Below are 17850 nucleotides of genomic sequence, written 5' to 3' on the forward strand. Positions count from 1 at the left end.
TGTGACCCAGTGACCTTTTCATACCGTACTTCTTCTAATGCTGCCCTTGACACTAAAGTCAAGTGGGTTTTGCATAGAGAAAAAAACATGTTTGCTAGTTTTGTAATATAATTTGTGACTCTGTATTATAGTATATACTTTTTTATAGTACTGGACTGCATATCATCTTTACCATGTCTTTCACATCACTTCAAGTAGTACACTATATATGGGAGTAATTAAATCAATGTTGAGCTTCTCAATTCTCAAATAAATACAATTCAAATGCCAATTTCCCCCTCAAATGTGCTAAAAGTTTATTAGAAAGACTTAGACATTACAAGAATGTTTTATTTCTTCATTTAAATTCAGCACAATACTTTTTAAAAATGGTGAGGATGCAGGCGCAGAGTGCGGATTCAATGTCCTATGATAAAACAAGTTATACCGAAATAAACATCTAAATGTAATATTTCCATAGTTGTTTAAGAACCATTAATTTCATTATTGACATTGACAGTAAGAAACAGGTGACGACAGAAATTGATGACATGAAATGAAGAAATTGGAAAATTTGTGCACAGCTTGAAACAAGGCATTTCTGTGCATTATTAGCCATATTGTTACATTGTTCCTGATTGAACAGTCATGTGGCAAAGACTAGTTGCAATGGAGTGCAAAACCCCTGAGGTTTTCATGGTGACATATCCATTTACCCTTGTGGACAAAACAACAAAACATTCCGCTTTCATCAGGTTGGAGTGGATATCTTTTCAGTATTGGCAGCAAAGGGCAACCAACCCTTCAGATGCAACAGACGAAAGCAGAAAGGGGAGCTCATGCCACCTTATTTCTTGCCTTGCTTGGTGACCATGTTCCGTGGGGGTGTGACTGGACGGCTGCCATTTGGCTTCTTCTTCTCGGCTGGCTTCAAAATCTACAAGTGGAATTAAGATTATGTTTTGCCCACTGCAATTGTCTACACATTGTACAGTTTGACATAATGACAAGACTGGTCATAACTTTAAAAGGACATTTCTAAATTTTATATCATCTCCAGCACCACGGCAACATCAACATGTGAAAACGGTGAATTTCTGTTTTGTAGTAAAAAAGATAGGAAGATAAATGTTTCCAGTGAAATCAACCAATTAGTAGGCAATGACTACACATAATTGGTTAAAATCACATGATGCACATCGATGTCGTCACTGGAAACATCTTCCTTTATCTTTTACTACAAAACATAGAAACGCGCCATTTTCACATATGTCGATGTTGAGGTGGTGCCGAAGAAACATTTTGAAATTTCCCTTCAACATGTCCATACACTACAGTAGTAATACCACAATCACTGACACATTTACATGGCTGTGATAAGATGGAGCACATTCATGATTGAAATATCCCTCACCTGAAACGAGCACATGAGAGTCTCATCCACACTCATCATGGCACCAGCATTGTCAAACTCCCCGCAGTAGTTCGGTGCTGAGAATAAAGTCACAAGCTGTCGCTTTGCAAAGAACTCATAGCCGTCCTCAACAACCTGCCGGAAAAGAGTGCATTGATTACAGTTCGGTTGAAATAAAAACAAATTCCACACCAGACTATCAGTACTAGGGCTGACCCCATTTAGTCGACTGGTCGATTGTTTGGTCAATAGGCTGTTGGTCGACCAAGATTTTTTTTAGTCGAGCAGTGGCAAATATATATAGTTTTTATGGCACCTGTCTGATTCAGGCCTGTCTAAGTGGACTAATCCATTGGAGGCCGCGGGGATGGCACACCAGTAGTACATTTACTGTTCTAATCCACAAGGGGCGGCAGGTAGCCTAGTGGTTAAAGCGTTGGGACTAGTAACCGAAAGGTTGCAAGATCGAATCCCCGAGCTGACAAGGTAAAAATCTGTCATTCTGCCCCTGAACAAGGTAGTTAGCCCGCTGTTCCTAGGCCGTCATTGAAAGTAAGAATTTGTTCTTAACTTCTCTTGGGTAGGGGGCAGCATTCTGAATTTTGGATGAAAAGCATGCCCAAATTAAACATGCCAGCTACTCATCCCCAGAAGATAAGATATTATTAGTAGATTTTGATAGAAAACACTCTGAAGTTTCTAAAACTGTTTGAATCATGTCTGAGTATAACAGAACTTATTTAGCAGGCGAAACACAGAGGACAAACCATTCAGATTTTTTTTCTTTTGGAGGTCACTCTCTTTTCAATGAGTTTTCATTGGGAAACCAGATTTCTAAGGGACCTTCTTGCAGTTCCTACCGCTTCCACTGGATGTCAACAGTCTTTAGAAATTGGTTGAGGTTATTCCTTTGTGTAATGAAGAAGTACGGCCATCTTGAATCAGGGTCACTTGTTGTGTCCCGTTTTTAGAGGCGCATGACCAGAAGGCTAGCTACAGTTTGTTTTAATCCTGTATTGAACACAGACCAGTCTTCAATTTTATCGATTATTTACGTTAAAAAAATACCTGAAGTTGTATTACAAAAGTAGCCTGAATTTGTTTGGCAAAGTTTACAGGTAACCTTTGAGATATTTTGTAGTGACGTTTCACAATTTGGAACCGGTGTTTTTCTGGATCAAACGCGCCAAATAAATGGACATTTTGGATATATATTGACGGAATTAATCGAACAAAAGGACCATTTGTGATGTTTATGGGACATATTGGAGTGCCAACAACAGAAGCTCGTCAAAGGTAAGGCATGAATTATATTTTTATTTCTGCGTTTTGTGTCGCGTCTGCAGGTTTGAAATATGCTTCTCTCTCTTTGTTTACATTGGTGCTATCCTCAGATAATAGCATTGTTTGCTTTTGCCGAAAAGCCTATTTGAATTCTGACATGTTGGCTGGATTCACAACCAGTGTAGCTTTAATTTGGTATCTTTCATGTGTGATTTAATGAAAGTTTGATTTTTATAATAATTAATTTGAATTTGGTGCTCTGCTGTGACTTGGCTCTAACCTAACATAATCGTTTGGTGTGCTTTCGTCGTAAAACCTTTTTGAAATCATACACTTTGGCTGGATTTACAACAAGTGTATCTTTAAAATGGTGTAAAATAATTGTATGTTTGAGGAATTTAAATTATGGGATTTCTGTTGTTTTGAATTTGGCGCCCTGCAGTTTCACTGGCTGTTGACGAGGTGGGACGCTACCATCCCACATACCCCAGTGGAGGTTAACTGACTTGCCCAGTTAAATAAAGGTAAAATAAAAAAATATTTGGCTAAGGTCATTTCTGTTAATAATATATTGAATGCATTATTACAGTCTTACCGTTCTCATTGTCAGAGTGGACACGTTGTTTGCAGAGTGCTCAACCTAGGCTACACTTGTGATAAACAAGTTTTGGTTTATTTCATTCCATTTACGAGTTGTCAATTTATTCTTTGTGTTTTGTTTGGAGCGCTCCTGTCAATCTTGAGTAAGGACCTAATTACGCATAGAAGTAGGCCTAGGCTACCTGGCCTGCGCGCAAACGTAGACCTATAAATGTGCCTATTTGGGGATCTGATAGTATTTCTGATTGAGAAGCCCCACAGTGATGGTGAGTTAAGTCAAAGTAAATTTATCTTTGCCTCAAACAGCAAGTAAACAAAGTCTGTTTTTACATCCATTGAGAATGACAATAGTTCCTGGAAAAAACATTCCAGCGCTCTCCCTTTCGATAACCACTTAGCATGAAAAGGGGGGGGGGGGGGGGTCAATCCCTGATCCGGTGGAAACATCATAAAATAGGCCTATCTGATTACTTCTTAGGAGCTGACTGGCTAGGGAAACTGAGGGCCCAGAATATTTTATACAATGTTGCAAATTTGCTAGCATGAGCTTAGGCTGGACCAAGTTAATACACTATGCTTAGCCAATGTGATTTATAGGATATTTATTTTTATCCAAATATTTTCTACCTGCGAGCTGCAATGATTCTATTTGTGGGCTTTATGTAGGCTATTTTTACATATTGGCAATAGAAGTTACTTTTATATTTGTATCATTTTCATTTAGATAGAATTTTGATTAAGCACATGACATTGATTTTGAGATATGAAGACTATTATAAATTAAATGAAACTGTTCCACAAAAATGTGCATATAAAAATCATAACTGGCACGCACGCAGATCAGTAGAATTGGTACGATAACTTGGCACTCCAAATGGAAAAGGAAGTGTTGCCTATTACCGACAACTTCAGGAGCATAAGGGCAGAATCTGCAAAGGCCAGCAGCAGCGGGTCAGGAACAGGTTTTTTCCCTTCTGGTTAGGCTATATTAATCTCTGGCTCACTCTTTATGTTATTTGTCTTAATTTTTAAATCAGTGTTTAAATCATCAGATAAGCTCAGTAGCCTACATATAGTTGATTTTATTAAAACATAGGGTGTGTCTATATGGAAAAATCCATTTTAAAATTAAGACCAATTGATTGGTCAAAAGAACATACAACCAAGATTTTAAAGAAATGTTTTCGTCTGAGACAGCCCTAATCAGCACTGATCGGAACACGACTGAATTTACAGGTAACTTACAAAATAATATTAACAGTTGAGTAAATGAGGGATACAAAGTATATTTAAAGCAGGTGTGGTTCCTGAGTTAGAGATTCTCCGGTACTTTTGTATACTTTTTAGCCAGTAGTTCTGAAAGTAGTGCTCACGTGCCAAAAGTGGTCCCTGAAAATTGCAAACTACATCACATATGTGCAGATTATGTGCACCACGTCACTTCTCTCTCCGTCTGCAGTTTGTGCATCTTGCTAGCTGTCACTCAAATGGCAAGGGGCTGAAGCAGCTTATTGTCTGGAACTCGAATTGCTACTTGGCTGGCCCACATGGGGGAAAATGTAGGGCAAATAGCACCACACAGTGTCCAGTAAAGAGTTGCTTTCAAACTAGGGATTTCGTGGCTAATTGAGGTAAAACAGTAATTCTGCTCATTGATTATAAACTGCACACTGACACATCAGCACAAAGCGTGAGGCTTAAAAAATACCTACTAATCGCCAAAGTTCCGGAGCATGTCTTTAAGAAATAAACATCCCATCATGCTTAGAGTCATGTATAAAAATGCTGGGCAGGCTATTATTTTGGCTACGCCCCTATAGGATGACAACAATGCCTCCATCCACAGGGTACGAGTGGTCACAATGGTTTGATGAGCATGAAAACCATATGCCATGACGGTCTCAGTCACCAGATCTCAACCAATTGAACATTCTGGAGCGGCGCCTGAGACGGCGCTTTCCACCACCGTCCACAAAACACCAAATTATGGAATTTCTTATGGAAGAATGGTGTCGCATCCCTACCAATAGAGTTACAGAATCTATGCCAAGGTACATTGAAGCCGTTCTGGATCGTGGTGGCCCAACGCCCAATTAAGACACTTCATGTTGCCGTTTTATTTATTTTTGCAGTTACCGGTTTGTAGACAACATACCTGATGGGCGCGACAGATCAGATCCAAGTCATGTTTGTGCAGGAACTTTGCCACCACTTCTGATCCAAAGGTGAATGAGACACCCCTGTCGTTCTCTCCCCAGCCAAGGACATCCTTGTCTGGATCAGACCAGAGCAGGTCACACAGGAGGCCCTGGTCAGGGACGTCGGTGGGCCGCATGACACGCCGGATCTGCTCCATGGACTGGAGGTCGGGTGACAACCCTGAGAGACACGGAAGAAGATTAATACAGATGAACAACCGGAATGAGGTCAATTCCAATCAGAACTTGTGTAAACATTTCAAGGACAAGAAGAACAATTGGAATAAAAGCAAATAACATTACTCAATATCATAGCAATGTCTTAGAGCAGTGGTCACCAACAGTCAAGGAATTCCAAGACGATAAATCAAATGCATTTATATAAAGCCCTTTTTACATCAGGTGATGTCACAAAGTGCTGTACAGAAACCCAGCCTAAAACCCCAAACAGCAAGCAATGCAGATGTAGAAGCATTTCTGTAGAAAAGCCAACAATAAAGCCTTGTACTCCTATTTATTGCTTGTTGTCGGTAAGTGCACTTAATTCTCTTCATTTTTTAGGACAACTAAAACGCAACATACCTCCATGGCAACAGAAGATCTTCTCATCAACAATGGCAGCGATAGGGAGGCAGTTAAAACAATCTGTAAATGTTTTCCAGAGCTTGATGTTGTACCTTCTTTTACCTAGAATAATAATAATACCACGTTAGGATGATCATAAGCTAGGCAATGCATATGACAGGAATTTATAACAAAATGCAATCTATGTAGATACAAATGCCGTAATTTGTTAGTGCAGAACTATAATTATTACAACAGCCCCACACATCACTCACACTCATCATAGAATCCATATATTCTGTTGATGGAGGCACACTCATGGTTTCCCCTCAGCAGGAAGAAGTTCTCCGGGTATTTGATTTTGTAGGCTAGAAGCAGACAGATGGTCTCCAGAGACTGCTTCCCTCTGTCCACATAGTCTCCCAGAAATAGGTAGTTGCTCTCAGGAGGGAAGCCCCCATACTCAAACAGCCTCAATAAGTCGTAATACTGCCCATGGATGTCACCTGCAGAAAACAAACAACTTCAAGATGTAGCCATATACACATCCCTCACTGGGTCTAAGGGGATAGAAGACACATCGTTTAACAGTTATTTTCACCAAATAGCGGTTACTCACCACAGACTTTGAGGGGGGCTTCAAGCTCCAGAAGGATAGGTTGGCTGAGAAAGATCTCCCTGGACTTGAGGCACAATCCTCGGATCTCATTCTCCTGCAGCTGCACATTCTTACCAGGTTTTGCACCTCTGACTATAAAAAGAAAATTCAGATTAATCTACAAGCAAATATATCTACCTAGTTTGCCGTCGTGCTCATTGCCACCATATCTTGTTAAGGTCTCCTGGATAGGGGATTGACTGCTGACCATATCAGATTACTCATGTTATTGACTTCATCTTTCACTGACTGGGCAGATAGCTGGGACAGTGCCATGGACCATGTAGCTAAAGTAACGTTCGGTAACTAGCTAATTTGACATGTGACAACCGGGACAATCTAACTTGTTTAGCTGGTTAACTAGCCGACTAAACTCAGTGGTGTAGTGGAGGGTATATGCAGGTACAGACCTTATACCCACTTTTTTTGTGGGAATTGTGTATACCCACTTCTTAATCCCCACCATGAGTATCAAAGTAGTGTAGTGGAGGTATACGCTGTATCAATTAATAGGGCTGATGAACAGATCAGAATGTTTAGCTTAAAATGTTGATAAACTATCATTTTTCTATTTATTCATAAAAAAAAATCTCCCCAATTTATCAAATTGGTAGTTCCAACCTTCTCTCATCACTACAACTCCCCAACAGGCTCGGGAAAGGCGAAGGTCGAGACATGTGTCCTCTGACACATGACCCGCCAAGCCGCTTCTTAACACACTGCTTGCTTAATCCGGAAGCCAGCCGCAACAATGTGTCAGGGAAACACCGTTCGACTGACGACCGAAGTCAGCTTGCAGGCACCCAGTCCGCCGCTAGAGAAGGATGAGCCAAGGAAAGCCGCCCGGCCAAACCCTTCCTTAACCTGGACGACGCTGGGCCAATTGTGTTCCGCCCTATGGGGCTCCCGTTCACGGCCGGATCGAACCCCAGCATGTAGTGGCGCCTCAACACTACGATGCAGTGCCTCAGACCACAGCGCCACTCGGGAGAGAAACTTCTATTTCTACACATTAAATCGCAGCAATGTGCACACGAAGGTAGGCCTATGCGCAAATGTTCCAAAACGCAATTTGTGGGAAAACATTCTAAAATGCGAGCGGTTTCATGGAGATTTTGAAAGAGGGGATCTCTAAAGAAGCAACATCTAACATGTGTTGCTAATATGACTATGATAATGCCTTTGGCTGCTAGACAATGAAATAAAGTTGATTTGTAAAACAATAGAACAGGAGAGCACACATGAGGAAGTCTTTCTAAAATAATTGCCTCCACGTTTCTATGGTAGGACTTTGGCTATAGGCTAAAGTGAAGCAAGGCATGCCTCATAAAATGAAGTAAAATGGCCAGGTTTCAAACAATTAAGGAGCAGGAAAAATATAGGGATGCTTTCCCTTCTCAATTAAATGTTAACTAGCTACAATGTAGCCTATGCCTATCTGGCAGAATTATATCATGATTATTTGCATCTATCCAGTGGCCATTTGTTTTGCAAACACTGCATGCCAAACAGTGCTAGGTGCCTGCACAGTTGAATTAAAGAGCAATCTTAGATGTTTCCCAGACCTCAAAACTAATCTCCTGATGTGGTTTAAGCATTGTTGTTGACTTACATCCAATTTTGTTGTTTTTCTATAACAAAAGTGAGATCGAAGACATGAAAAAATTATATCAGACTACTGACAGACTAATTTATTAATTTCAACAGTTGGCCTACTATTAGCATACTTGCACAGTACAGCTTGGGTTGGTCTGACAAATTTTAGGTAATGTACAGTTGAAGTCGGAAGTTTACATACACTTAGGTTGGAGTCATTAAAACTCGTGTTTCAACCACTCCACAAATTTCTTGTTAACAAACTATAGTTTTGGCAAGTCGGTTAGGACATCTACTTTGTGCATGACACAAGTAATTTTTCCAACAATTGTTTACAGACAGATTATTTCACTTATAATTCGCTGTATCACAATACCAGTGGTTCAGAAGTTTACTAAGTTGACTGTGCCTTTAAACAGCTTGGAAAATTACAGAAAATGATGTCATGGCTTTAGAAGCTTCTGATTGACTCAAATTATGTCAATTAGCCTATTGGAGGTGTACCTGTGGATGTATTTCAAGGCCTACCTTCAAACTCGGTGCCTCTTTGCTTGACATCATGGGAAAATCTAAAGAAATCAACCAAGACCTCAGAAAAAACATTGTAGACCTCCACAAGTCTTGTTCATCATTGGGAGCAATTTCCAAATGCCTGAAGGTACCACGTTCATCTGTACAAACAATAGTACGTAAGTATAAACACCATGGCCATACCGCTCAGGAAGGAGATGCGTTCTGTCTCCTAGAGATGAACGTACTTTGGTGCAAAAAGTGCAAATCAATCCCAGAACAACAGCAAAGGACCTTGTGAAGATGCTGGTGGAAAACAGCTACAAAAGTATCTATATACACAGTAAAACGAGTCTTATATCGACATAACCTGAAAGTCCGCTCAGCAAGGAAGAAGCCACTGCTCCAAAACCTCAAAAAAGCAGACTACGGTTTGCAACTGCACATGGGGACAAAGATCATACTTTTTGGAGAAATGTCCTCTGGTCTGATGAAACAAAAATAGAACTGTTTGGCCATAATAACCATTGTTATGTTTGGAGGAAAACGGGGGAGGCTTGCAAGCTGAAGAACACCATCCCAACTGTGAAGCACGGGGATGGCAGCATCATGTTGTGGGGGTGCTTTGCTGCAGTTCACAAAATAGATGGCATCATGAGGGAGCAAAATAATGTAGATATATTGAAGCAACATCCCAAGACATCAGTCAGGAAGTTAAAGCTTGGTCGCAAATGGGTCTTCCAAATGGACAAGGACCCCAAGCATACTTCCAAAGTTGTGGCAAAATGGCTTAAGGACAACAAAGTCAAGGTAATGAGTGGCCATCCCAAAGCCCTGACCTCAATCCCATAGAAAATTTGTAGGGAGAACTGAAAAAGTGTGTGCGAGCAAGGAGGCCTACAAAAACCTGACTCAGTTGCACCAGCTCTGTCAGGAGGAATGGGACAAAATTCACCCAACTTATTGTGGGAAGCTTGTGGAAGGCTACCCAAAACGTTTGACCCAAGTTAAACAATTTAAAGGCAATGCTACCAAATACTAATTGAGTGTTCTCTACTATTATTCTTACCTCATTTGCACTCACTGTATATAGACTTTAAAAGAAGAATTCTACTGTATTATTGACTGTTTTGTTTATTCAATGTGTAACTTTGTTGTATGTGTCAAATTGCTATGCTTTATCTTGGCCAGGTCGCAGTTGCAAATGAGAACTTGTTCTCAACTAGCCTACCTGGCTAAATAAAGGTGAAATAAAATAAAAAGATTCTGACATTTCACATTCTTAAAATAAAGTGGTGATTCTAACTGACCTAAGACAGGACATTTTTACTTTGATTAAATGTCAGGAATTGTGAAACTGAGTTTAAATGTATTTGGTTAAGGTGTATGTAAACTTCCGACTTCAACTGTAGGTAGTGTTCACTGTCCAAATTGTTTCACAACCTTCCTTGACTGGGCGGGTCATTTTTGGCAAAATTTGAGTAAACCCACTTCTCCAGGCACCACTACGCCACTGACTAAACGATTTACGATGGACATTGTCCTGTGTAAATGCGGGCTATTTGGGTGCTGAAATCCGTAGTTTTTGTAGACTAGGCAGCCGATATTGGGAGCTAGATCTGCACAATCATTTAGAATTTATGTGCCCAGTCGGTAATTAATATACTCATGTGGACCGGCTCATACAAAGGCATATTTCCTTCCTTAACTAGCTTTAAATTGCTGGGCGTCGGAAAAGAAACTGGACAAATGTGTATAGTCTTAATAAAACGTATGCCTTTGACTTTGCAGCCTGAATGGAGGATGCTTTTGTACGAGATGGTCTAGGGGACACACGAGTGCATTACCGGCTGAGCACATCAAAACAATAGTGCAGATCTAGCGCCCACTATCGGCTGCCACGGTATAGTAAAAATAATATTTAAAAAATGTAATTTTATGTGACATCGGAATTCCAGTCAGCCCATACTAGTCGCCTATCAACTCCATCGTAAATCGTGGAATTGAGTTTAAACGGCTAGCTGGTTAACTAGTTTGACGTTAAAATTAGCTAACTACTATGGCAACATCATGCACTAACGTTAACTACTAGCTAACGTTAGCTAAAATATACAGAGTCTACATGCGACATCAACAGCTAACGACGTTAGCTAGGTAAAACTAGCCTACAGTCGTCTCTAACAAAGTTTACAGATAATATTACTGCAGCAATAACGTTACATTGATGTAGACTCCTTACCTTCTAAAAGACGCTGGATGATACTGTCTATATTGAGTTTATCAACATCGGCCATGGCGACGCAGAAAAAAAGGCCTGAGTGAGCAGTGCAAAGTGCAAATCTAGTGCTGGTTACTAGCTAAGCAACGTTAGCTACGATTAATTCGCTTCGCGAAATTACTGGTTCAGAAAACAAAAACGTGTAGAAATTATACCCTGTTACTGGTTATCTTACAACCTTATATTATACCTTAACACCTACTTCAACATCTTTGTTTTGAACAAATTTCCCAAAACCCCTAATATTAGCCGAATATCGGGACAAAATCCACGTTAGCCGTTAGCAATGCCCTCTGATTCTTCTGATTCTTCCTTTTCTTCTATGAGGTTTAATGGCGATTGGTATCCAATAAATGTTGCATTACCGCCACCTACTAGACTGGAGTATAACTCCCTTAAACTTTGTTTAAAATAATAATGAATACCCTACCATCTAACCTTACACTAACTAAAAACCCACCACCCACTATGTGAATATATCTAGTCCTACCTCTGGCCAACAGCTTGAAAGAACGGGACACCCTGTAACTCTTCTGACGTCAAGTCTCGTACACCCAAATATCTCTCAGCAGCTGCCACCACAACCTACTTTTCGGCGACCATCCCTGCAGTACAGTTGACAACCATTGCTATAAACGCAACAAAAAAAAAACATTTTACTGAAGCATATCACTTCCTCTGATTCTACTTCTTATTTACATTTGTATTGGCGGATCACACATATTGGCGGTGCACACATCGCGCTCCTACTGTACTGGAGTGTGTGGCGGCCTCCCTACTCATGTATTTCTCTTATCTTTTTTTTCCACCTACTGTTCTTGGTTGTGAATTCATTACACACATCATTCCATTTTTTGGTGACACAAAAAGGGAAGGAAAGGAAAGAAGATTTGCCCTACCAACTAACCCTACCTACACCCATTAAAACCTCACCACTATTCCACTACTTGGCCCTATCTGATCCTACACCAGGCCGGCTGCCTGGGAGGACGGGACACTATCGTTCAACACACCTTGTAACGCCTCAGCAGTAAAATCTCGTACATCCGAGTTCTTCTCTGCAGCGGCCACCACAACATCTATTTTGTGTGATTTACATTCCATTTCTGCGGTACAGATAACCATGTCTATTAATGCTAAGAAGCCAATCTTACTGAAGCACATGTTATTCCTATCACACATGGAACCTCTTAGGATTCCTCGCCCTGGACCCATCTTCCTCTACTACTCTCATCACTGCCTCAGCATAGACACCTTCTGTGCTACTCTGACCGTGGCAATCTTGACCTGCCCTCCTCTCACCAGAACTTCTGATCTCCAGCAACATGGGTACCCCTATACAGTTAACAGACAGCTTTTTTCACTGATACTACACATTCTGTTGACTCATGCCCTCCTGCACACATCTAGGAATCTCCCTCCTTCACACTGCTGCAACATGACCATAAGCTTAGCACCTAAAACACCGTAATGGGTTCGGGACAAAACCTCTCACGAGATAACTGACACAGCTTGACTTGACTTTGTCCGGTAAAGACTCAGCATCAAAACTCAGCAGGGCAGACAGTGTCTTCTCTTTTTCACCACGCTCTCCACCGGGTCTGCGATGCACCGCACGGCAGGTGTCAAAGACACCGGGAATCTTCTATTTCAGTTGATCCTCCTCAACACTTAATGCCTCTCCACTTATCACTCCTTTCAACGGCGCCCTGCTCCGGAGAGCAAAGCATGTCTCAGGTCTTGTCCCGAGGCATGTGGTGCGGAGCGCCCGACCCCTTTGGACGAAAGACATACAAAAAAATCCTCACAAGTCCACCTCGAGTTACTTTCACCGATTCAACAGTCCTAAAACTCTTCTCCACCCATCCTGACACCACATATGGATCAGCCAGAAAGCAAGGATCCATTCTCTCCATAAATCTCACTTCCACTGGACCAGAATCATCTTCATTGGGACGAGGCTGGACCTCAGCAGTATTCAGTGCACCTGACACCACATGTAATTTATATATATATATATTTTTAATACATTTAACCAGGCAAGTCAGTTAAGAACAAATTCTTATTTACAATGATGGCCTACAACGGCCAAACCCAGACGATGCTGGGCCAATTGTGCGCCACCCTATGGGACTCCCAATTATGGTCGGATGTGATACAGCCTGGATTTGAACCAGGGACTGTAGTGACGTCGCTTACACTGAGATGCAGTGCCTTCATGCACCCAGGACCCGGCTCGAGAGCCTGAATTCATCCTCACTCTCAACAGGTTCAATTTCTGAGCTACCGGAGTACGTTTTTTCTTTTTGAAAGCCTACTTGACGCCAATCTTCCTCACCACACCGCTTTCCTCTATGCTCAGCTCCTTTCCATCTTCCTTGCTGTCCATTTCCACATCTCCACCCTCTTTCCACTCCTTCATCCGCTGTAGTAGCAAACTGTTAAAATGGTCTTGTATCTTGAATTTGCCGCCATGTCACTTCGCTCAAAAAACTCTACCAGCCGCATTACTCCTCGCGGCCCTAACCTACTCCACTTTGCTACTTCAAAGGAGTCTGCCAGCCAACCTTCTGGGTGGATTTGATGGCTGCTGCCATCTACTGTACTGGCCTGGAATATATCTAACCTAGCTAGGTGAGCCTCCCTGTGGCATCTGTGCCTTTCTGCTGCCACAGTGCCAGCCTCTTCCCCAAGTCTTTCAGCCTCCAGTAGAACTTGACTCTCAATTAATATTTTATAACTGGGATTTTCCTCTTCCCCAGAAATACAGATTGTTTTATCTATTACCCAAGCTTAGTTTTATGATGGGGGAGCAGGACATTCATGCAACAATACCAATAGGAATTTCTGATACCTCATCAATTGTAATTGACAATGAGTGTTTTTTAATCAATATTTTTATTAATTGGTTTTGAAGGTTTACTGGTCCACATCTTTGTTCACAGGACAAAACATTAAAGTTGAATTTGTGAACAAGATAATAATAATAATAATAATGTATTACATTAGTAAAGTGCTTTTCATTTTACAAGAACAATCTCAAAGTGCATAAAATAAAAGATAATATCGATTTATTTTTTAAAGTAAAAATATAACCACATCATTAAAGCAACAATCAAAGTCTAGGAGGAAGGGGGGACCAGCTGATAAAGATGAGTCTTACTGTAAATCCTGCTTTAAAAGACCTAACAGTCTGAACAGCCATGAGATTGTCAGGAAGGGAGTTCCAAAGGCGTGGTGCTTGGGAGGAAAAGACACGGTCCCCCATTGTTCTGAGCCGGGTCCTGGGTGCATGAAGCAATTTGGCGTGGCTTGACTGTAGGGTGCGTGGAGGTTCATAGGGGGAGTGTTGATCTGACAGGTCGGCAGGTCCGATACCATTTAGGGATTTGTGGACCAGGAGGAGAATTTTAAAGTCAATTCTTTGAGGGACAGGAACATCAATAGAGAAAAGGTTACACTAAATTGGACACTTCTCATTAAATGTGAGCATAATGTCCTTATTTTTCCCTGAAAACACATTTACCTGCAATGTTTCTGTTTCACCATACTCCAGAACAGAATAACAGAACACTCAAGCTACTGCGGCTCAGGCTCTCCCTCAAGAAGAAATGTAACATTCTCAGTGGCATTACATGGATGTTTTTCTCTCATTTTCTGTAAGCTTGTTAGTTGCCTTCACCCTTCTCTGTAGTCCAAGTCGTCTCATCTCTTTGGGTTATTAAGAGTGGATGGATGGCCCAAATTGTGACTGTTGATTAACATGCTTTATACTGTGGCAATGGATACAACTGCCTTGGCTTTGAAAACCATTTACCTCTTTTGTCCAGTAGGCAGTGCTAGCAGCTCATCTTTCAATGTGTCAAACCAAATGGATGTTGGTCTTTGAAAAGGAGCCACTGATACAGTACATTTCTTCTGGTTCGTCTTCAGTTTGATCATCTCTTCTACTCGACCTAGTGCATTTGATACCCATGTAATAGAAGTGGACATCATCTGTATCTATTCCTGTACCTGTCAATATTGGTTGGTCATCATTCACTGCACATGTACATAGAACAGCTAAAAACATGATCAAATAGCATATGTGAGCTTACTCGCTCAGGTGATTGATCAATAGGCTTGAGAATTAAATCTGTAAGCGGCGCATTGTTCAGTCAACCTTGGATGACAACATATTTACATAAAACACACAGCCCAGTGGGATTATTGTGGCAACAACCCTGGCATGAAATTGTCTTCCATATCAACTCTGATTTGAATGTTAAGTTTCCAGATAAATCACAGCTAACTAAGATGTTATTATTTTCATGAGGCTTGCATCTCATTGCCACCCTCGAGCCACCAATAAAAGGCAATAATACTGAAACTTTTAATAAACTTCCTTCAGAATTCCCCTTAGGTGTTTTCTGTCTGGCATGAGTATATGACATTTCTCCCTTATATATGGTTTAGATTGTAATAAACTACAAGTTGCTAAAGTATGACAGTATGTGCATATTATTTCCCTTCACAGTCGTTTTATAAGGCATTATGATGTATATCACAGTGGCCTGAGTTAATGGCTTCTGCCTATATTTGTGATTTCACATGGCTCCAGTTTATCATGTATGTACGTATTGCCTTGAGGGGTGGGGGTGTGCAGACAACACCAAAACTGGTCTTGTTCAAGCCCAGTTTTTCTCTGAATATGGTATGGTTTTAATGGTGGAGGGAAATTATTTGTTTGAAGTACAGAGTTGGTGTAAGAACCACCATCATCATCACCACTACAAAATATTGAATGCTAGTCTATGGTGTACAGAGAGTCAAGTAAGATGGAAATAAATAAATTACTGTATGCTATTAAATATGTCTGCAGCCTCACTGGGCTTACAAACCCCTTCATGTAACCAGAGGCAGGTTTTCCAGAGTTGTCACCATGGAATTTATATGTGAAATACAACTGTGCTTCAAAGATGATGAACATGAATGCCTGCATGGTATATCACTTTCCTGTTCGTTGTTCTTGTGTCTAGCTGTGTTCTTCAAAAGTAGGCTACCACTGAAGAACAGTATGTTAATACACACTTTTGTAACCCCTCAGATACCATAGGCTATACATACTCTTTTAACATCTTAATTCATAATTTAATCAAAATTCAGACCCTAATCCAGTAATTGACTTTATAAGCACGTTCACCTTTTAAACCCTAAGGGCACTTTTTAGAGCATTTGTGTCAATTTGTCAATAACATCAATCATATGCTTTTTTTTAGGTAGGGTACGAAGTGCTTCCCATAAAGTGCATTCGTAAAGTATTCATACCCCTTGACTTTTTCCACATTTTGTTACGTTACAGCCTTTTCCTAAAATGTATTAAATTGATTTTTCTCCCTCATCAATCTACACACAATAGCCCATAATGACAAAGCAAAAATATATTTTTTGAATTTTTTGCAAATGTATTAAATTTAAAATACTGAAATATCACATTTACATAAGTGTTCAGACCCTTTACTCAGTACTTTGTTGAAGCACCTTTGGCAGCGAATATAGCCTTGAGTCGTCTTGGGTATGAAGCTACAAGCTTGGTACACCTGTAATTGGGGAGTGTCTCCCATTCTTCTTCGCAGATCCTCTCAAGCTCTGTCAGGTTGGATGTGGAGCGTCGCTGCACAGCTATTTTCAGGTCTCTCCAGAGATGTTTGATCGGGTTCAAGTCTGGGCTCTGGCTGGGCCACTCAAGGACATTCAGAGACTTGTCCCAAAGCCACTCCTGCGTTGTCTTGGCTGTGTGCTTGGGGTCGTAGTCCTGTTGGAAGGTGAACCTTCGCCCCAGTCTAAGGTCCTGGGCGCTCTGGAGCAGGTTTTCATCAAGGAGCTCTCTGTACTTTGCTCTGTTCATCTTTCCCTCTATCCTGACAAGTCTCCCAGTCCCTGCCGCTGAAAAACATCCCTACGGCATGATGCTGCCACCACCATGCTTCACCGTAGGGATGGTGCCAGGTTTCCTCCAGACGTGACGCTTGGCATTCAGGCCAAAGAGTTCAATGTTGGTTTCATCAGACCAGAGAGTCTTGTTTCTCATAGTCTGAGAGTCTTTAGGTGCCTTTTGGCAATCTTCAAGCAGTCCTGTGCCTTTTACTGAGGAGGGGCTTCCGTCTACCATAAAGGCCTGATTGATGGAGTGTTGCAGAGATGGTTGTCCTTCAGGAAGGTTCTCTCGTCTCCACAGAGGAACTCTGGAGCTCTGTCAGAGTGACAATTGGGTTCTTGGTCATCTCCCTGACCAAGGCCCTTCTCCCCCGATTGCTCAGTTTGTTTGAGCGGCCAGCTCTGGTGGTTCCAAATTTCTTCCATTTAAGAATGATGGAAGCCGCTGTGTTTTTGGGGACCTTCAATACTGCAGACATTTTTTTGGTACCCTTCCCCAGATCTGTGCCTCGACACAATCATGTCTCGGAGCTCTACAGACAATTCCTTCAACCTCATGGCTTGGTTTTTGCTCTGACATGCACTGTCAACTATGGGACCATATATAGACAGGTGTGTGCCTTTCCAAATCATGTCCAGCCAATTGAATTTACCACAGGTGTACTCCAATTCAGTTGTAGAAACATCTCAAGGATGATGAATGTAACGGTGTTCCTCCTCCTCTTCATACGAAGAGGAGGAGTAGTGATTCGACCAACATGCAGCGGGTTGTGAATACATAATGAATTTATTAAGGTAAACGACGAAACACGAAAACAAACACTGGGAAGGATTACAAAATAACAAAAAACGA

General features: G+C 41.2%; 1 protein-coding gene across 1 annotated transcript; it reads right to left on the bottom strand.

Annotated features, from left to right (window-relative positions):
* Nucleotides 1-271: 271 nt before the first annotated feature.
* Nucleotides 272-11538, bottom strand: LOC129826174 (serine/threonine-protein phosphatase PP1-gamma catalytic subunit A-like). Its single transcript, XM_055886577.1, has 7 exons — nt 11043-11538; nt 6659-6790; nt 6315-6545; nt 6058-6162; nt 5433-5656; nt 1394-1528; nt 272-916 (listed from the first exon to the last, which is right to left on the bottom strand). Exons 1-7 carry the CDS (start codon nt 11095-11097, stop codon nt 827-829), a joined length of 972 nt encoding a protein of 323 aa, XP_055742552.1. The 5' UTR covers nt 11098-11538; the 3' UTR covers nt 272-826.
* Nucleotides 11539-17850: the final 6312 nt, after the last annotated feature.

Source organism: Salvelinus fontinalis, chromosome 28 (genome assembly GCF_029448725.1).
Source record: "Salvelinus fontinalis isolate EN_2023a chromosome 28, ASM2944872v1, whole genome shotgun sequence".
Lineage (NCBI taxonomy): Eukaryota > Metazoa > Chordata > Actinopteri > Salmoniformes > Salmonidae > Salvelinus > Salvelinus fontinalis.